The 22,031-nt window shown below is 38.7% G+C and overlaps 1 protein-coding gene across 1 annotated transcript in view; it reads right to left on the reverse strand.

Moving 5' to 3' along the window:
* Window positions 1-5,198: 5,198 nt before the first annotated feature.
* The window catches only part of TRIM66 (tripartite motif containing 66), a 51,672-nt gene continuing 34,839 nt past the window's right edge, over window positions 5,199-22,031 (reverse strand). The window contains exons 11-20 of the mRNA XM_074149120.1: window positions 17,926-18,198; window positions 17,485-17,713; window positions 13,598-13,658; window positions 11,596-11,770; window positions 10,578-10,885; window positions 9,331-9,454; window positions 7,717-7,791; window positions 6,403-6,555; window positions 5,574-5,792; window positions 5,199-5,258 (exon numbers count right to left, since the gene is read on the reverse strand). Of these exons, the coding sequence (XP_074005221.1) occupies window positions 5,199-5,258; window positions 5,574-5,792; window positions 6,403-6,555; window positions 7,717-7,791; window positions 9,331-9,454; window positions 10,578-10,885; window positions 11,596-11,770; window positions 13,598-13,658; window positions 17,485-17,713; window positions 17,926-18,198 (1,677 nt within the window). The remainder of the gene's footprint in view (window positions 5,259-5,573; window positions 5,793-6,402; window positions 6,556-7,716; window positions 7,792-9,330; window positions 9,455-10,577; window positions 10,886-11,595; window positions 11,771-13,597; window positions 13,659-17,484; window positions 17,714-17,925; window positions 18,199-22,031) is intronic.

The following is a 22,031-nucleotide window of genomic DNA, read 5'->3' on the forward strand; positions in this document are numbered from 1 at the left end:
TTGCTGAGTCCAATATAAAAGCAGATTAAGTTCTACGAGTTTCTATAAGGATAATTCAACATCTGAAACACTACTGGGGCTCTGGGCTCGTTCATTCAGCCGGGAGAGAAGTTCAGCCCAGTGCAGGCAGTCAGCACAACACCTGGCAACCAGCTAGCTCTGGTTTGAATATTTTACAATGTTTTCACTGTAAATTTCCCATAAGGTGTCTCATGACTTCTCTGCTTGTCCTATACCTGCACTACATCAAGAAACTCTAGGACGTCTACTGCAAAAAAATGCAATAGTACCAACACATTTTCTTAGAGCAGGATATCATGGAATATTGAGCAAGTACTGAACTTAAAGAGATGTAAGAACCATTCCTGCTCTTACTAACTTCATCAGAAGCAAGAGCAGGCTAATAAGCAAACAAGGAAAACTATTCAAGTATGTTTCATTTCCTGCCCAGATGTCAGCGTATAAAAATAGATATTTATTTTTCTCCATCTAAAGTGAACTCATGACTGCTAGCGAGAAACACTGTCAAAAAGTTATTCTAGTGTGGCAAGCAATCAGGTGCATCAGGTAAGGGAAGAATATCAGAATAAAGGACAGATACATCATCTCAGCACAGACGATCTAGGAACATCGCATTTACGTTATGCCTAAAATAACTGACATCTCTTTCATCTGTACCAGAAACCTGGATTCCGTCACTGACTTTCACAACAAATTTAATAAGCATTGCCTCAGTAACAGACTGCCTCTGGAACACTTCTGTACTGATGTAATTGTCCTAGGCGCTATAATCAAGATCAAGAATAGTAACTTACAAACTAACATCTACAGCATAACCATAAATCAATGTTGCTACTTCCAGAAAACTGGGAACCATCTCAAACACTCTCCAAAAGCAGTAAAATACTCCCCAACCTTCAGACATTACCCTACTGGCTCTGGGAAAAACATTTGCATGACTTATCTCCTTAACCTAAAAAGGGCTTTTCTACAGTGAAAATATACTGTGAGACAGAATTTACAGGAAATCTGTTACAAATTGCATCCTATGCAGGAAGAAGTTATCTGAAAAGTATCTTTCAAGAACCTCTTTTCAGACACTTGGAATGAAAATGGAGCAAGTGGAGCTAGATATTTGACAACAACTTTTAACGGTGCAATTTCTCATTTCCACAGTAAGTATTCCCAACACAGTAAACACTTTTGACAACAAAGCCATCCAAATACTATGTTCCTACTGTTTCATACCCTAATATAAACTTCTGTGAAAGTCTACTTAGTAGACTAAATGCTACCCACCTACTAAATGCTGTCATGAAAACACATATAACTGCTCACTAAAATGGACTTTCATAAACATCTACTAAATGACAGGAACAGAGAGCAGGTTAAACATTTCTCAGAAAACAGTCACTGCACCTCACTTCTTGCTCCTGATCTACAAAGACAGCTTCAAAAGATGTGCATCCTCCTTATCCCACAATTACTGCCTATCTTTATTTTCCCTCAGATTATGTTGCTCATATCTAATTCAAGTCAGAGAAACTCATCTGGTGTTTAGCTTTGAAGTCTATTGCCTGTATTTCACACTTGAAAGAATTGCATGCCCAGAAGTTCTACATTTTCCTGTTTGTACAATAAAAAAAAAAAAAGTTATCTCTATCTACAAATTGTCTCTTAATTATATCTGAAGAGCAGCACAGCCGTAACCCTGAAATAACAATTCCTTACCCCTCAAGCCAGTAGGCCTCCAGGTCAGAAAGTTGCTGCTGATAGTTTTATACTCCCATAAACCAAACTGAGAGGAACAAACAATGATAGAAAAACACTTGCAGGGTCTGCTAGACTTTTTGCCAATACAGTATTTTTGTTCTTTTTTTGTAAATTATTCCATAATTTTTCAATTTCTAGCATTTTCAATTTTAGAATATCTTTTCTGATTCCTTCTGATAAAATACACAACAATAATTTTTTCATCTCACTAGTAAGTGATATGTTCCTTCGCACTTAAATATATGCTTACATTGAAACTACAAACATTTTTTGTTACTTATTCACAGCATGTTTAGTTCTCCCTAACTTACGCTAATTGAGAAATGAAAAAGCAAAATATCTACTTGGTATTGAAAATTCCAGCACAAATAGAAAGCTGATCTCCTGTGTTAGCATAGCTGCTTTTGTAACCATTCTGCTTTACCATCAGTAGTTATCAACGACTTAGCTAAAATGTGCTAAATGATATTATATAATCCATATAGTAATTGAACACAGATGTATTCAGAGCAAAAATTTCAGATTGACGTGCAAAAATACATTTCACATATTTTATTGTTCAGCAAAGCACGTTACACATATAAACATGCAGTCATTCAGTAATCTGAATCATTCAACACCTGTTTGTCTTAACTCTAACGTCATTCTGCTGTAAGGATACTGGAAGAATAATGTCTTTGAAAATGTCTGTAGGGGAATGAAAGTCAAATTTGTAGCTGTCATTTCTTCTTCAACAGACCTATTACTGAAGGCTAATTAATCTCTTTTCAAACTGCTTAAGCACAAAGAGGATTTTCCCGTTCTACTTGTAACCCATTACTAAAGAAAAAATGAAAAATTCTGCCCTTGGTTGCATTTGCAGAAGCCTACCACATTCACTGGGGTTTCCACAGTTTTCCTAGCATTTGTTTCTGCTATACTTATTTCCAGTGGAAAACTTCAGGGATTCTCCCCTGCTTCCTTTCCTACAAATTCTGGTTTGTGAAACAGGCTGTGTGATAGAAGAAAAAGTAACTACGTGATCTATCAATTCTCATTTGGGCCATGTGGGCTGTTAAGATTTTAGAAGAGAGACCCTTCCTTTCATGCCTGTCAGTGCCATTACCAGTGTGCAATTGGACTTCAGAACAAATGCCCCAAGAATTCATAGGCCCTGGTGTCCAGCAGCAGGAACATCACAACCCAGCAGTTTTAAGGCAATGTCTGAGATGGATAATGTTGTTCTTAAAACTTGCAATGTATTGTGAAGTTGCTGACCCACAGATTTGTGTTTGAAAGTATGTGAAGTCTTACTTATGAGTTCAGGTTTTTTTCTGCTTACCAATGTGACATGAAGTTTACGAGTATTTATTTTAACTGTTACTATGTCTTAGTGAAGCAATCAAAAACAAAGTTAGTCTTAAGAGTGCTCAAGCTATAGAGTCCTTGCCAGCACACATCCAAAGGGTGTCTGTATATGATGATGAACTGGTACACTTCTATTTTTAATAAAGGTATAAGATACCCTGGATAAATTTTATTAAAACGGGTGTTCTGCAAAACTAATGGTACAGGTAACAAACTCACAGCCTTTAAGAAATAGAAGCAGGCTCTTGTTGACTCTGCTCTTCCATGAAAAGGTGAAGTTGTCAATACTTTCTCCCCTTTTCTACCTTTGCCCTTAGATGAAGACTCTACAGCATATTTTTGTGCTATTAATGGTAAAATATAGGTCTTTGGTGGAGGAATTAAAACTGAGAAAAGGTGATACCTGTAGCACAGATAAGGGTGATTAATTCAGTAGCAAACCTGCACACATTTCCCTGTGCCAAGACACTGTTTTGAAAATAGGAGTTTGACAGAAAGCAAACACACAGGAATTCACATATAGAAAATATAAAGGCTGTCCCTTCATGTCACAGTTTTTCAGTCAGCTTATAATATCCAGATTTTCATTTCTTCAAAGAAAAGAAAACATTAACTCACTATCAAGTTAATGGCAAACAGTAAGTCACATAGACAGTAGAATAAAACATTCACATCTTATTACTTCATATATAAATCTTTGCTTTAAAGTCTTATCTAAAATAGCATACATGGTTACCAGACAAAATAGGCCATATAAACTATGCTGAAAATACCATCTTTATTTACAGGAACCTAATTAAAATTAACTTTAACTGTGTTTGAGATCTGCAACAACCCTTTTCTCTCAGAGCCAGACCACAGCCCATCTTTATGCTGCTAGGCAGGGCTCTAAGGATGAAGATGCCTCTCACACATGAAGAAAGCATTGGCCCCACAAAGAACTTGCTCACCTGCTTCTGGAAGAGGTGGGAAGCAGCTTGCAAACCATCACTCTCTGATCAGGTGTCATGTCTTGTTACCTATCCCACCCTTCAGGCTTTACAATTACATGATACCCTTTGTTTAAGCGAACTCTAAAATTGCTCTTCTGACTCTTGGCGGTGTTCTGCCAATACATTGTGGAATTTAGCAAAAAAAAAGAAAAAAAAATCTTAGACATTCTTTCATTCTGTTTGAGCTTCTACATACACATTATCATCATTTTCTAGCACTGTTGGCAATCACAACTACAAGAAATAACCAAAAAAAAACCCCAGGAATATATGACATTATTCTATAGGCACTTCTATAACCATGCAATTTGCTTCATAGTTAATTTACTGAATTCCAATATCTACTTTAAAGAAAAACAACTGGCTTGCATTGTATAAAAATGCTGCCTTTGAGACCCAAGAAATTCCACACTAGTTTACCGAGCATGAATTAGATACCAAAACAATCATTCCTTACAAATAGAACATCCAGTATGTACTCAGAAACAGCTCACAAAGAGCCCTAGTATTAGCACTATTAGCACTTGTTCTTTCATGATTTAATGAAAATGCTCAGCTTCAAAAGAAACAACTAATCAGATAATCACATTAAACTGTATCACATAGGCCTTGAGCAGTCAAGCTTCCAGAAAAATCATTGAATAAGACAACGGGAATAGGACTTTTATGACTACACGTTGCATTTATCACAAAGCACTGCCAACATTCACACTGAGGTTGTAAGATTATTACATGGTTACCTGTGCTCTATAAAATAGAGATGTCATGTTGAACAGATTATAAAATGGTACTGCAGTATTAGATGTTATTAACATGTTACTTTTATTATTAATCATCATTACCTATCATCAAAACATTAGTACTTCAGTGTAAACACTGCAAAACATATATATGATTTAACAGATTGAATATTGACAGATTCAAACACTTTGTTATCTATCCACAACATCTAGAAATAAGGCATATGGTCAGCAGATTAGGAGAGTTTAAATAAACAGCCTGAGTGCTTTGCTTTCCTCCCATACACCTTAACTCTGTCAGTTATGCTACTGGATTCCTCATAGCAAATCTCATGTCTTGAGGAGGTCATACCTGAGGAAGGCTGTTAGCTAGCTGAAACATCTTTCTTTTAGTTTTTTCACTTTCCTGTGTACAAAGGAAAAAAACAGTGAATAGCTAGAGGGTTCAGTCTTTTTAAAAATCTTGGCAGAGTTTTCTACTAGGAAGATAACCGTGTGACCCGAGAGACTTCATTTGTTCATGCTCATATATTTATATACAACTGACACTTTATTCCACTCAGAGGATCTTGACATGAAATTGCAGAACTGATCACATCTGTGTGATAGAAGCTTGACAGTTTTCCCACACAGCCCTGTCAAAACTTCCCATCAGGAGCTGTAAACAGAATTAGCAGGGTGGCCACTTAGCAACCAAATGCTTTTGCTTTTGCAATCTTACAGTATGGCGCCGTCTCCTTTTAGGCTGAATGCATTCCTGTCCATATGACGGCCACTGAAAATCCTGGGGCAGTATTTTGCTATTCTGACTCTCCACTTCTTCAGAATCAGAGTCTTCTTGCTGCACGGAAGGAAAATGCCTATCTGGATAAATCTCCTTCAGTTTGCTCTCAAAGAATACATCTAGGCATCGTCCAGCCTCAGCAACCTCCGAATCTGGCTGCAAGAGAATAAATAACCATTCAGTGTTATCACACACAGGTAACATCAAGGATCAAAACCAAATGACTGCTCTGCCTTAATGTCTCACCTTGGATCTGTCTGCTACACCTCCATTAGTCTCCTGCACATTTTCTACAGCCCATTAGTCCTCTGCATTTACAATGTAAATAAAAAACAGATGCTGCTATTACGGAACACGTTTCTGCACCTCTAAGAAAAAGAGATGTGCAGTGAACTTGAAAGAATAGCAGTCATTATTGTTTAGGAATTTCTGTGCACCTGAATTTTCCCTAGCTCTTTGTTTTCCTGGTTATGACTGGCTTCTCACACCAAACTCAGCATCAATACAAAAAGTTGTCTGCTAAGATGTCCCTCTTTAATTTTAGAGCCATATGTGTCTCAGGTTCTCAGATCCATATATAGTTCCATTTCTGTCATTAAAAAAAAAGACATATAATTTCCAAAGAGTAGAAATGATTAAAACTTCTGCTTATCCCAATCCCGTATCTGATGTCAGTGGCACCAACAGTTACACCAATGTGACAGCTTCAAAGAGTAACCCTCTGGCTTGTATCCCCCCCCGCAACCCATGCATATTAGAAACCTACATAATTGAACTTTGCACAGTTCCAAAACATGAGACGCACGTCAGTCACAAGTTCCTCAGGTGCAGAATAGTGGGACTTATCCTTTTTTTGCAGCTTTTTTCGTATGACTGACAAATCCATTGGCCTTTTGATGATCTGATAATAATGGCGAGCCTGCAATAAGAATAAAACACAGGTATGTAATCTTTTAAATGAAAACATTTCCTCTCCAGTGACTTCTGTCCAAGTTTGGACAGAAGTCATTGCAGAGGACTCCTTGCATCAAGGAAAAGAGCTCTAGTCTTCTGGTGCCTGCACTTGCACATCATCTTCCTGGGTGCTTTTTGGTTTGATTAAAAACATACTTGCTTGCAAGATTGATCTTGAAAATAGCACACTTCAGTGAATACTCTGCTATTTTCACTTTCTAACATTTATCTGCAGATAGAAATGTTGTCATTCAACTTTAATCAGTAATATATCTAATATGGACAATTAGCTAACATTTCCCCCAAGCAGTTATAAAAATAATGTGCTGAGATACTGGCTGCGGATACTGTGGGAAGTAGTCTGCCAAGAGTGACTAAACATATGCTACTAAGCACTCTTTATAAAGTTCAACAAAAGTCTTTTTCAATGGGCACTGGCTAGCAGGATATCCCACTCCTTAAATCTTTCTGGGTCACAACCTACTTATTAGGTAATGTGTTCCATAAGTCCATTGCAAGGCTTATTAGGTGGAATGTTTTTTATAATGCTATTTGGACTATTCCTATATATAAAACCTTTTTTTTCTCCTCTCATTTTCCTCCTCCAACTTGTTTCACATTGTATTCTAATGTTACAATAGCGTGAATCTACATCTTCCTTAAAATAGCCAGTTAATATTGCAAATGTTGGGTACATGGATGAAGCCTCCACAACTTCCTGTGGACACAGTCACTTTACCACCTTTGTGCAAAACACCAGAAAAGAGGGAGTCTGGGGTTATTTGTAAAGCAGACCTCTCTTATGGCAGCGCAACATTCTCCACGTATGCAGCAAGTCAACTTTCTTAACTCCAACTAACTTAACTCCTCATATACCTTTTGTATCCTACCAGCATTTTAAATTGGCACTCAAACCGGGCCTGAGAACATTGGCCAGCATTTACCTGCCTCTGACCTGGCACCTTCAAAGCACTTGCAAGAGGGAAATACCTACCCTTCCCTAGGAAGCAATAGTGTTCAGGAAAAAAAGCTAATGTATATCTTTAAAGAAGACGAAGGAGAAACTCATGAGGTGTGCCAGAGTATTCTTTGGATTCCCTCTGACCCATGTGTATGCAGTACTTACCAGGGGGCTGACAGGTTCATGGAATGGGAGGCTCATACTACTGCAGAACAGGGAAAGCACCAGCTTTTCACACTTCTGTAGAAGCCAAATTTGAAATGCATTTTAATTCAAAACAAGTCACTTTCATTCTTGCCCATAGTTAATCAATCATACTAACAACAAGAGGAGTTTTCATGTAGTCTGTGCATTTCTGATGCAAAATGGCACTTGGGGGACATTTTGCCTCATAACATTTTTATAGTTTGAAAGTGAGTGTAGTCAAGAAATGCATGAAAAGAAACATTATGTAAAAATTTTTGTATGCATGTGTCTTTCTTGGAAACTCTTGGGAATTCATAGCTATCACAATTTCCTTTCTGCACTCCAGATCTATTCCTTGGCTCTTAACTAAAAGAACAGCAGCAACAGCGTGGAAACAGCTAAATGGAAAATGTTCCACAGTCTTCATATCCATTCATACAAATGGAAGTAAGTTATGTAGTTGCTAGTACTGTATGAAAACAGTTCTGTTTAATCATCATCAACTTGTAAAATACTTATACTAGTCTTCGTTTTTTTCACTGATGCAAAAAAAAATCACTATAATGACATTATAAGCCATGTTTGCTCACAAGCAATGGAATTTCTAATCAACTCCATTTTCTAAGTAGATCCTCACTAATCAAGACCCCAATCCCAACTATTTCTGGCCAGTTTTACCCAATCCAACAGAAAGAGGGATCACATCAAAGTCAAGAAGTTATGTCCACCTCTTTATGGACAGAGTAGCTCAGGTCTGGAAGCAGAGTGGATGAATTTAAGCAGTGCTGTGGCTATGGTCATATGCCTTGCCAAGGGGTCCCAATGCTCTAAGAATCATTGCTGTTATCTTTATGTATGGTGCCCAGATTAGATCAGTGCCTTACTCCAGGCTTCATTTTTGCAGGGCCAGCTCAGCATCAGCACTCAGCTGTGTGGACTTAGCCTCCCTGTACAGCTGTCACCAACACAAACATGACATTTATTTGGAACTTGTGGCTTCCAAGTACCAAGTGGGCTCTAAGAAAAGGCAATTTTCATGGGAGATTTGGTATAGGAACTGATAATGGGGATGTAAAGAGATAAGCTTTCATCTAGGCTGAGTTAACAGTGCCTAAATGTCATCTTCAAGGTGATTAATGATATATATGAAGACTGTGTGATGATTTCAGTATGACTGAAGCTGAAAAAGTGTCTACATCACAAAAATGTCATTGCAATTGGCCTAAGCAGATGTCTGAGAAGGTGACAAGTCTTAAAGGAAAAAGATTCAGTGGCAGAAAACCAGGCAAAGTTGACTCAGGGAAGCTTGCTCTGCTGCTGAGTGCAACTTCCCTGTTCAAAGGAGAAAGGAATTCCAGATCTGCCTTCCTCATCTTTCTATAACATGTCATTCATTTTAAAATTGAACAGCAACGTCTAGATAGAAGAGACTGATATGACTGAATACCAACAATGCTTTTGTTGTATTTACTACTCTCTGAAACATTTGAGTAGCAACCAAGTCAAAACAGTCATCTTTCCAATGAAGAGGCAAAGCTGCATGCTGAGATCATATGTCCTTTTCTAAATACTACAATATATAGTTATTTGCACCTTCTGGTCATATTCATCGAGGCCATATTGTGCATTACAGCTGTGGTTGTAGCGTGTGTTTTCACAATCATATTCTACCTCCGGCTTCACTGGATTACGGCAAAGCGTGCACACCCATTCTCCCCTGCAAAACAAGAGCCCAAAACTTGTGTCAAAGTTTGATATCCACCTTGTCAAATAACAAACCCCAGGAATCACTGTATTTGGAAACAAGTCTCATCCTTAACTAGCATTCTGTAACATCAGGGCCTGAATAACTATAGATGAAGGTATATTACAGAACTATGAATTCAACTAACTACAGAATTCAACTAACTACTAGAACAGAACTACAGAACTTCAACAAAGGGAATTAATTTACTTCATTAATATTTAACTTTGCCTAGGAAGTTTATTTTAAAAGGAAAAATTGGTTTACACTTTGTTTTAAAATTAGAGGTTTAATAATTACTTAGCTATTAGAGAAAAGAGTGAAAAGCCAAGATATGGAAATGCCTGCTTTTTGAACAGAAGGAACAAACCAGAATCTCCAAACTACTATCTCACAATGTATTTTTCTCAGCTGAGACAGTTATTGGGGCTTGGCACAAATGAAGTAGCCTCTGGTCCCACCTGGTATCATTTGTAACAGAATTCAGAATTATACACCACCAGTAATGAATGTTATTCAGCCTCACTTTTAAAGTTTGGTATGTAGACGTGTACCTAATTCTGGCTTTTTGTTGCATGTAATTAATTTGTGACAAGTTGCTAGGGAATGTATGTCTTAGAAAAACCGATGTCCTAAACATTTCTACAAAAGCCACCAAAATCCTAGATTTCCCATAAAACTGGCTAGAAAACTGAATAGGAACTCACTGATTTCCCTTTCCTTGTGCTAGTCACTGTTCTTGCAGAGAAGAGATAATGTCTACACCACAGATGTTACATGAGAGTTAGGATTTTATTTTTCTCTGGTAAGTCCTGAGAATGTTTTTAAAGCTCAGGTCTACCACCTCCTTTGTTGTACTGGCCAGCTAACTGCAGAAAGGGCATACATGGCTGGAAACAGTTCTCGTTAATAATTCACCTAGTTCCTAGTGTGTAAGACAATTCTTCCCTCTGTGAGAAAAGTAACAAAAAAAGGCAGGTAGGAGATACAGTCCTTGCCTTTGTGCAAGGTTGACACATACAGCCCTGAGGATATATTCTGCCTCAAGGCAGTGAGTAGAAACTGAGCACATTAGTGAAGTGTCATACATACTCACACTGGAAAGCTGAGCAGGGCTGGAACATGGCAGGAGAGATGGAAGACCTTGGGGCAGTGATCACAGCACAACAGTTCTCCTCCATTAAGACACACAGCACAGAAATCCTCATTTTCAATTGGATTGACTTCCTGAGTAACTGGAGATTTTTTCATGATGGAGATGCCATTGCTGAGCTTCTGATCAACAAATGCAGTATCTACAAGAGGAGATTGTGTCTGTTCTGTAGCCTGGGATATGAGAAATTTTCTGTCCTTTGAGTTCTCCTCTTTGGATTTCGGTCCTTCAGGTGGACCATCTTTATTTATCTTGAAGGAAGAAAAATCTGTGATCACACAATCATCATTTTCACATATAAGCATATAACAGCAGTGGTTATCTGCAGAGAAAATGGTTTCTCTGCAGTAAACTCTACTGGAGAGAGTTCAGCAGGCTCATGCTCAGCTCAACATCTGCCACAGGTCACCTTGGTCATTTCCTCCACATACCATAATGTAACAGCATTGTGAGAGAGCTGTACAGATTTCATATCACAGATGATAGAAACAGGACACTTTACAGTCTTATTTGCAATTTTTACTGTAAACAACTCACAGCTCTCTGTGGAAAGAAGTTCACAGTCAAGGTTCCAACAAAGTAATAGAATACAAAGCTTTTAACAATCTATTACACTCTGATTTCTGGAACCGGTTCCTTTCTCTCAAATATGCATTCAGGTGAGTCTTAAGCTATTTATCCTATATTTGTAACTAGACAGATGAGCCAGGTTGTTTGCTAGAATACAAAAACACTACAGCTATCCAATCCCAGAGACAGACTTCTCAGAAATGGAAGTATCAGGAAGCTATACAGAAAACTAAAAGCTGCATCTCTACTACTTCAACCCATCACAGAAGTGTCCCAGGGCAAAACAAATCAACTGACCTGTTCAGTGTATAATAACTTTCAGAAACTGTGGGTACAAGCCAGTGGGAAAAAGAGGAGAAAGCAGATAAAGCCTCAAGGAAATACCACTCACTTTGATAGACATACTTGAAGACTGGGTCCCAGATTCAATTATCAAGAGGAAATTGCCCTCCTGCTCACTGTCCTGTGGCTGGAGCTTAAATACCGGGAGGTCCCCTGCTTTAGATGTACATATTTTTAGACGTTCCAGTCTCACATAGGGAATCTTCTGCTCCTTAGGGTCAGCTCTACAATCAAAATGACACATGGTTAAATTCAGTCATATTCCACAAAATTCTCCTCCTTACCAAGTTTCAACATTTTTTCACACAATATTCTTTGTGTTCCTTTTCCTTTGTAACTGTGACTCCGCTGGGCTAAATGCTGAAATGTTTTTTCACATGCCAACTCTTTAAGAAATGTGAATGCAATCACTTTAAATTAATCATATATGTAAATGCATTACTAATTTCTGTGCTAAAACTTTGCCCTGCTCCATATATTTTTGTTTTAATTATTCATAGAATCACAGAATCATAGAATCATTTTCGTAAGAGACCTTTTGGTAGAATCATAAAGGTAAGAGACCTTTAAGATCAAGTTCAAATGTTAACCTAGCACTGCCAAGTTACCACTAAACCATGTCCCTCAGCACTACACCTACACATCTTTTCAATACCTCCAGGGACAGTGACTCAACCACTTCCCTAGGCAGCCTTTTCTGATGTTTCTTTCAGTGAAGAAATTTTTCCTAATATCCAATCTAAACATGCCCTGGTGCAACATAAGGCCATTTCTTCTTGTCCTATCACCTGTTACTTGGGAGAAGAGACCACCTCTCTACAACCTCCTTTCAGGTAGTTGTAGAGAGTGATAAGGTCTCCCTTCAGCTTCCTTTTCTCCAGGTTAAACAACCCCAGTTCCCTCAGCCACTTCTTATAAGACTTGTGCTCTAGACCCTTCATCAGCTTCATTGCCCTTCTTCAGACATGCTCCAGCACCTTTGTGTCTTTCCTGTAGTGAGGGACCCAAAACTGAACACAGAACTCAAGGTGTGGCCTCACCAGTGCTGAGTAGTACTGGGGGACAATCACTTCCCTTGTCCCGCTGGCCACACTATTTCTCATACAAGCCAGGATGCTTTGGTCTTCTTGGCCACCCAGGCATGCTACTGGTTCATATTCAGCCAGCTGTCAATCAACACCCCCAGGTTCTTTTCCACCAGGCAGCTTTCCAGCCATTCTTCCCCAAGCCTGTAGCGCTGCATGGGGTTGTTGTGACCCAAGTGCAGGACCCAGTACTTGCCTTGTTGAACCTCATACCATTGGCCTCGGCCCATCAATCCAACCTGTCCAGATCCCTCTGTAGAGCCTTCCTACCCTCAAGCAGATCAACGCTGCCGCCCAACTTGGTGTCATCTGCAAACTTACTGAGGGTGCGCACTCAATCTCCTCATCCAGATCATTGATAAAGATATTAAACAGAACCAGCCCCAGTACTAAGCCCTGGGGAACACCACTTGTGACCAGCCACCAACGGGATTTAACTCCATTCACCACCACTCTGCGTGCAGCCACCATCCAGCCATTTTTTTACCCAGTGAAGCATACACCCATCCAAGCACCTGCCCATTCCAATTTAAGTCATGCTTGATACTTTTCAGTGCGGCTGGCTTCAAGTAGGAACACAGCACATCATCAACTTTAAAATATTATCACAGCAGTAACTGAAAACAAAATTTTATAAAATTGTTGAAATAATGTTAATCCTGTTCCCATTATATTTTTTAGGTTTAATTGGGGCTAAACAGTTTCGAATTGTTCAAGTGAGGTAAGCCTGAAATATTTATTCATTATGGAAAATCACACAGAATAACAGAAATACATGAACTCATCACTTCTTTAAAATTGTTGTTTTCAAGTTTAAGAGAATACTTTACAACTTTCAGAATAATTATCTATAAGGAATCTTGCATTCTTTTTAATTTCTCCGTTATCATTAAGTATGACAAATTTTCTAAATACATGCATAAAATATCATGGCCAGTGCTTTGGTATAAGAAAAGACTCTGTTACCTGACATTCTGATTGCTTTTCATATCCATTTCAAAATGCTCCTTTTCACAGTTATTGGAATCTGGAAGAGAAGATAAGAAAATTAATAAAATATTTATAATATCAGAGTCAGATTTGGGTAGAAAGTACTTCAATATTCATGTACTTCTGACTGGTGTTTAATATGATATCATAAGTGAATTATGGAATCATTTAATCTATATGTATAGAAAATGCATATGCTATTTTCTATTCTGGGATACAGTCTTTCTCTTTGCTTTTAACCATACCTTCTGTACTGAATGAGGAGCCTTTCCAAAATACTTTGTTGAAATGTTTACATACCCAGGGAATTATATATGTACGCAGCTATGCCACATTCATCCATGTACATGGAACAACATAAGTAATCCTCTTTTGCCTTTATTTTAGAAAAACAGACCTATGGAGGTCTGAACCCCTGAGGCACCGGAAGTCTCTGTGGTCTCCTGCTCCATGCTAAGAAGCATCCGGATAATTCTAGTTACTTGAAAACAGGAAGGGAATTCTGTGTCCCATCTGCCACTGAGGGATGAAAGCAAACACTATGATTCTTTTCCATCCTTCCAATGTAACATAAATATATGAATTAAAAACTATCCATTATATAAGCATGTAAGTAACTGTAGCTCTTAGCTGGTACTAGACACAAGAGTAAAGACGCAACTTTGGAGAGATGAGATGGGGTAGAGATGAATGCCCCAGTGGATGCCCTCATAAGTACCAGTCCACTGACAAATTTCACGGAAACACAGAATTGTCAGAGTTGGAAGGGACCTCTAGAGATCATCTAGTCCAACTCCCCTGCTAAAGCAGGATTTCCTATAGCACATTACTCAGGACTGCATCACGGCGTGTCTTGAAAATCTCCAAAGAAGGGGACTCCACAACCTCCCTGGGCAGCCTGTTCCAGGGCTCTGTCACCCTCACCGTAAAGAAGTTTTTCCTCATATTTGAATGGAACTTCCTATGTTCCAGCTTGTGCCCGTTGCCCCTTGTCCTATCACTGGAAACCACTGAAAAGAGTCCAGCTCCATCATCCTTCAACCCGCCCTTTAGGTACTTGTAAACATAGGTAAGGTCTCCCCTCAGCCTTCTCTTCTCCAGGCTAAAGAGCCCCAGCTCTTTGAGCCTTTCCTCATAAGGGAGGTGCTCTCATCCCTTAATCATCTTAGTTGCCCTACGTTGGACTCTCTCCAGTAGTTCCCTGTCTCTCTTGAACTGGGGAGCCCAGAACTGGACACAGTATTCCAGTTGTGGCCTCACCAGTGCAGAGTAGAGGGGGAGAATGACCTCCCTCGACCTACTGGCCACACTCTTCCCTATGCAGCCCAGGATTCCATTGGCCCTCTTGGCAACAAGGGCACAGCATAGTGCCCTTGTTCATAGTAACTCCTTCTTTTCTTAGGAATTAGTTTGACAATAACAATAAAACAACATAACATTTTTTAACAATAAAACAAACCAAATATCATGGCTATCTGGAGACAAATGAGTGCCAGGAAAACATGCTTTTTTAAAGAAAATCTAGCTCCTGTCAGTGGTATCTAGCCAATGGCTTGAAAGCAATGCACCTCTAAGATACTCTGTTGTTCTCAGCCACAGGAAACACATTACAATCAAGACTGACAAGGAAAAGAGCATTTCGTGTCACTTCTAAAGTGTTATTCACTTGTGATTATTGCTCAGATGAAGGGTTGTAGTCATGGCTCTGGGCAGAATTACTAAAGGGTGACTGCACACTGAGCTGAAGGAGCAGCTCTCATTGCACACTGTCAAACCAGAGGATGTTCCAGTGGTTCTAAGTTCCTAATATTAATCAACATTTCCATGAGCAACTTGGCTCATGAAATAATAGTACCTATAAAACTTGTGGAAAACACCGAACTAGAGGGATTGCAAACACTGTGGAGAATGTTTATAATTAAAAAAATTATCTTAATACATCAGAGGAAAAAAAAAAACAACTCCTAAATCAGTAAGACTGAATTGAAATAACTGTAAGTATTATGTTTATGAAGGATCAGATGAATGTAATCACAAAGGAAAATAACTGACTAAGGAGCTGTTCTGTAGAAGGAACTAAGGGTTAACGTGGACCATTTACTACATGTAAGTCAACCACGCAATGCTGCTACAGTGTATTACCAGCAGTGAGGAATGTAAAACACAAGAAGTTGATATCCTGGCTCTGCATAGCACCCCAGAGGCTTCAACTGCAGAACTGCGTTTGGCTGTGGCCAGCACTTCTTAATTGCAGACAACCCAGAATAGCACAGCAGGAATGAGGCGGTTTTAAAAAATCACAACCCTGACCCATGAGGAGAGGCTGAAACCATCATCTTTGTTTAGTCTAGGAAAACGAAGGGGAGGGGAGGGTGTTTATGCAAGCCGTGATAAGAAGAAAAGTGGCTATAAGAGGAAAAAATGATGAAATGATGTACAATTTTTACCACATCCCTTGGCGCTAGGATAAGAAGCATCTTCTTGTAAATCAAGCTGAAATGTTTAGATTTGATATTAGAAAAGGATGAGTCATTGGAGATAGGTACCAGAAGCAGTGGGGTTTGGCAGCACAGCACTGCTGAAGCCAGTAAGTCCCACAAAGAGCCACTGGCAAAGATAACATGGCCTTTGCAATGGAGTTAACCTCTCTGACTGGTGCCCACTATACATGGTGACTATATCTCCCCGGGTGTCCCCTCACTGCAAGCCTTTAAATAGCGAGAGCAGGAAGGGAATTGCTCAATCCTGATCCTTCCTTGTGAAAAGGGAGCAGCATCAAATTAAACACTCTAGTCTTCCCATCCTCTTGCACAACAGAACCTGTGCTTTACACAGAGCAAATCTGTAGCATCTGTTATAGATAGTGAGATTCTGTAAATTGAGGCTCCTTCTGTGTGTAGTGTCACACGACCCAAACCATATACGACAAAGCTGCTCCTCTCGGAGACACTTAAGTCTGACTGAGGCACAGTTTTTTAGGGTTGTGCCTGATACAACTCACACAAAATGACTGTGGCATTGTTGTCACAATTTGGCATAGTGCATATAAGAGAAGACAAATACATTTCCTTGGCTCACTGAGCTAGGCCTCCTTTGTACTAATTAGAATTCTCTGAATAAAAATACAGCACAGAGATAGAAATATTAATTCATCTTTTACAGAGAAAAGCAGCCAAATATTGGCATAAGTCACAGGATAAGAGCTTGATCCTGCAATCCCTTGCTTGCATGAATAGTCCCATTGACTTTTAAGAGTTCGCAGGAATGAGGCTTTACAGTGTAGCACAAGGATGCTGGCAATTTGCCCATGAAAAGAGTTAAATAAGATCTAATTCTCCATTAAGGCTGAAGAAATAGGCCTTGGCTGAAGGGAATGTTCCACAGTAGAGTCAAGCAAAAGCACATACTGTGCAATATATTAACCTAACAAAAATTTGCTACGCTACTGACGTGAAGGACTTAGCAGAAGGCACATTACATTTTGGAAGTAATTTTTATTTTAATTGAATTTGGACTCTTCAAACCAGCTCTTCAATAGTCATAACTGCAGGTCTCATTAACCGGAGTGCTTCTAAGAGAACTAATACTCCAGGTCCTTCACACAGACACACTCATTTCTGGTTCATAGATGAAGGATGCCACATCCTTCAAGGCATATCATTTCCATGTTTTTCCTCCACAAACGAGATCAAACACACTTTTCCATTGGATTAAGTACTCTGATAATATTTAAAGCTTGCTGGAAAAGCACATTTATATGTAAGCACATTACTAAGCATACTGATTTGCAACGCTTGCAATGCACAGTGCTAAGAAAGAAAGAAGGACCAAAAATCTAAATGAAATAATGAAAAGCCTGGTACCTTCTTTGCCACTAATTTGTCTCATTCTGGCATTCACAGGCAGGAATGAAGTGTTGCTGAGCAGTTCAGAAGGAGAAGTGCAATGCTGAGATTTTTTGATCGAAAGATTAATAGGCTCTTCAAGCACTTTTTGCATAGAAAGAGTTAATTCATTAACTGCATCTTGCTCAGGAGTAGTCAAGCTGTTTTCTAGAGGATGATCTGCAGTATTGAAGTCTTCATTTTCCAACTTCAGGACGTGCAAAAATAAAAAATATCAAATTTGATTAGTAGTTTTCTTTCTTTCCATCTTAAGAAAATAATTTGTAAACAGTCTTCAAATACCAGACAAGGAAAACTTTACTTACTGGAATAGCTGCCTTTGACTGACTGACTGACAATAACATGTGCTATCAATGAAAGTGGATTCCCTTTCAGTAGAAGAGTTTGAGCAATTCCTACCTTGCACTTAGTGCTGCCCTGGAGTGCATCACCTGGTGCGCGGCCATCAGTGGCCCCAGGGCTCAGGTCACTTGGAGCTCTGCCCAATGCCAAGCTGTAGCTGGAAACCAACTCTGGTGGAGTATCACAGTCACAAAGGACATTCAGGGACGGGCCAAGTGTTACAGCAGCTGCACCTTGCATCTGTAGATCGGCTGAGCTAGATAACTTTGTTGAAGGTAACTCCATTTCTAAATTGTTTGAAAAGCCCACAATACTTAAGGATGCCGAACGCTGGGAAAAGAGAAAACAAAACATGTTAATAAGCTTTTCAGCAGCAAAATGCTACTGCTTTTTCTATAATGGATGAGATACTCTGTTTCAGCTATATGTAATCAACCAGTTGTGTCACGAGGGCTTGAAAGTATCTGTTGTAATCTTATATTATTTCCAAAATCTTTAGAGTTTCCACCATTAAAACCGAAAACTGAAAAAGGAGATACCTAGATTACTCTTCTGTGATTTACAAAAAATATCCTCCTTTGAAGAAGGAATCAGTCCAAGGAATCCTGACTTTTAACTTCCAACAATGAAGGGGAAATCTAAGCATGTCAAATATTGTAGTAAATCAATCCTTGATAGAAACTCTACTAGCTTCCATTAAGTTATTCCACAAGAAATAAAATTCAGATCAGAAATTTTATCATTTTATTAAAAAATCATCAGATCATTTTATTCAGAAAGAAGATTCAGAAGAAATAAGATTGAGGTCTGACACAAGCGGATGAAAATATTGTTACTGTTAATGATGCTGAAAACTTTATGCTACTTAGTGAGTCTGTCCCATTAAAACCTAGGGCACTTGCCCTTTAAATATCGTGGTGTAAATCCAGAAACATCCTACAGGTATTAATGAGGAAAGGATGTACATGTCTAGTTTCCAAAGAAAGGCAATATTTACCAAAGTCTCTGAAACAGTCTTAGCAACATGCATTTTCTACTGTCTCATGATTTGTCACTGTCAAAACCACAGAAATACTGTTATGCAAAACAAAGCAAATCCACACATCTAGGTGACTTCCTTAAGCTGCCTTACTACCAGGAATGTGTGACTGTTCTGAAATCAGGACTCTTTGTCCTGATGCAAATATATATGAAGCAAATATAAGCAGTCTTAAGAAGCATGCAGATCTTTGTCATTTGGATATGTAATTTTCCATTTATTTCATCATAGTTCATTGGTGTTTCACCCTTGATAATTGATTAAATAAATCCTTTTCATTTGACTACAAATATATAGTCAATATATAGTGCTCCTATATAATAAGGAGCACTCAAATTAAGAGGAAATGTATCAGTCGCATCTGAATTAGAGTTTAGTTTCATTGTTGTACTTATTTTTCTGCTAGAGGCCTGTGACTTAGAAGTGAATCTGAGACAGGACCCCTTTCCTAGATTTAATTAGTATTTTTCTGAACTGTTATTCCATTTTGGATTTTGATACCTTAGTCCATCTTAATCCAACAGTGGTAAAGACAGTGGTCTAGCTTGAGCTGTCAGTTGTGCCTGTGTAAATCCTACATAATGCCAAAGAAGTCAGTCTCGAATTCCTCTGTTTGCAATGCATATCACCTATGTGCTAAGAGAACACTGCCCACAGATATTAATTTTCACCTAAGGATGCAATTTTACTTCCTTTTCCTCAATTTGCAATATGTATTACAGTAGGAGCTTTGCCTGAACAGTGACCGCCTAAATTCAATGAGACAAAATCGCCTGCATTTGAGACAGGAAGAGGTCAACTCTTCTGCAGTGCTAGGGAAGGTTTGTGCCATTCACACAGTGCTCTACTAAGTCTGTTTTAAACAGTCCTTTCATGTAGAAGGCATCCCAGAGAGTACTGGGTGTCTGCAGCCAGAGTATTGGCCATTTTCCTCCTCTTGGGGCAAATGAATGTCCCTAAATCTAAGCTGTCTGAGCTAACAGCTTCTTGGAACCAGCTGGAACTAGTCAAACATATTCTTCCTATCTTACATTTGAGCTGCAAACTAGAACACAGTAAATGAGTAAATGCATAGACAGAGGCACCATTTTCCATATACTCTGTCTCATAGAGCATTCCTAAGAACGCTCAGGTTTCAAAGCAAAGGAAGATAATGTAGGTCAGAAAGGAACCCACCTTTCATGGTCACATCCTAAAGAAGTCCACAAAGATCAAAAATGTTCATTTGCTGTCATAATTTGCTTGTGACAGGTTCCTGCACGTGCAGTGACAAATCTGGCCTACCAAGTACACATTTTCCTTTTCATTCCATCACTCCTTTTATCATGAGCCTTTTTCAGATGACAAAATAAACCCACAAATTGTTCTCATAACACTTACAGAAAATAATAAAAAAAAAAGAAGCAGAATTCATGCTTGAATGGGACAGATGGACTGTAATTAGCCTTGCCTTTTCCCCTTATTTCAAAGTCCATTGTGAGCATTAATTAAGTCCCTGTGAGGTAGTTAAATATTTATTTAGTCAGATTCTCAAAATCATGAGTCATTCACAAATTCCTGTCTGAGTCAACAGGAACTACCTAATGCTGTGCTCCATTGGAAATGGGCATGCTGAGGCAAACATGTGCTAGGCACACCACCCAAAGCTGCATAGCAAGTTAACTGGAGATCTTGTGGCTATTCACTTCTTCTAATCGCTACATGCTTCCTTTACTTACGTTATGAGAGCATGCCACCATCTATTATGTATTGAGACCTGACCCCGTGAACACCTGTCTGTGTGGAACTGCATGCACTGCAGGTGCAATGTTAGCCCTGCTAAGACAACGGTAGGATTAGTCCTGGCTTCAGTGAGACAAGTTCACTTACTGGGACTACTTGCTGGGACGACTCCTACTGCAGAAAAAAAGAAATAGACACACGCATAAGACTTCGTTGTAACTAAAATTTTGAGAAATTCAATTTCATTATATGACTATATCTTTTTTACTCTTCTAGCTAGCATCAGTTTCTTCAGAGATCTTTTTAGATTATATAAGCCAATATAAAACCTTACTCTTGTTAAAAAGAAAAAAAGAGTAATGAGGCCATCAAACTGCCATCTGTCTTTCCCTTGGGGCAAAAGTTAATTTTGTGGTTATTTTAATGATGAAGCAACATTATGATCTTTCAGTGCAAAATATTAAAACTCAGTTAAGAACAGACACATTCCATTCTGATCCATGGAGCTGCTGTCAAGTGTGAAGTGAACAATGCACTGGGAGCAAGGCTCATTAATAGCCTATTAATTCACTCCCTAAAATAATCATTTCTTTTGCCATTAGCAAAAATTTCTCTTTTCCCTTGACAGTTCAGCTACTTTTTGCAAATGGGATGCCTTTAAAGAATTGATCTCTGTTTTATAAAAGCTCTATTGCTTTTACATTGCACCCTTTGAACAACAAGTATTAATTATGCTCTTGGGTAGAAGGTGGCTTCAGCTGTAGGTTATTTGAAACTTTTGACATTTTAGTGTACAGCCTGGCACATCAAACTACATCTGTGTCATTATAAATGGAATTCTCATTGTCTCATAATTAATCTTGGTCTGATGATCCTTATAATATAATGGCAGCAGCATCACCACCCCAAAATGCCTTCTACCACATATTTCATAGCTATGGTAGTAAAAGGTAAGAAGAAAGAACATGCAAAGTGCCTTCAGAGAACAAAAAATAAATATATTGTTCAATTCAAATATTTCTTTGATCACTGTTGCATTTAAAAAGGTCCAGTGTAAACATGCAGCACTAATAGAGAAGAATTCTGAGAAGCAAATACTTACCTTGAAACACTGGGATTAGGATTTGTTAGGATTGTTTTGGCAAAGTCTCAAGGCTGTTGACATTAAGTGTCACAGATAAAGAAAGCTAAAACTAGGAACCGCCAATTCTCTTTGCTATAAGAGAAATAACACGCTGCAAATGGTTGCAGAGTAATGAACGGCTGCTATTAAGTGGAGCAATCCCCCTGGCAGCTCATTATGCTAGGAGGTTAAACAAATGTACTACTCCAATCCAGTTGTTTAACTCACCGCACACAGCAGCACTGATAACACAGCCTACACATGCTTCCTATTAGTATT

This window comes from Numenius arquata, chromosome 6 (genome assembly GCF_964106895.1).
Source record: "Numenius arquata chromosome 6, bNumArq3.hap1.1, whole genome shotgun sequence".
Classification (NCBI taxonomy): domain Eukaryota; kingdom Metazoa; phylum Chordata; class Aves; order Charadriiformes; family Scolopacidae; genus Numenius; species Numenius arquata.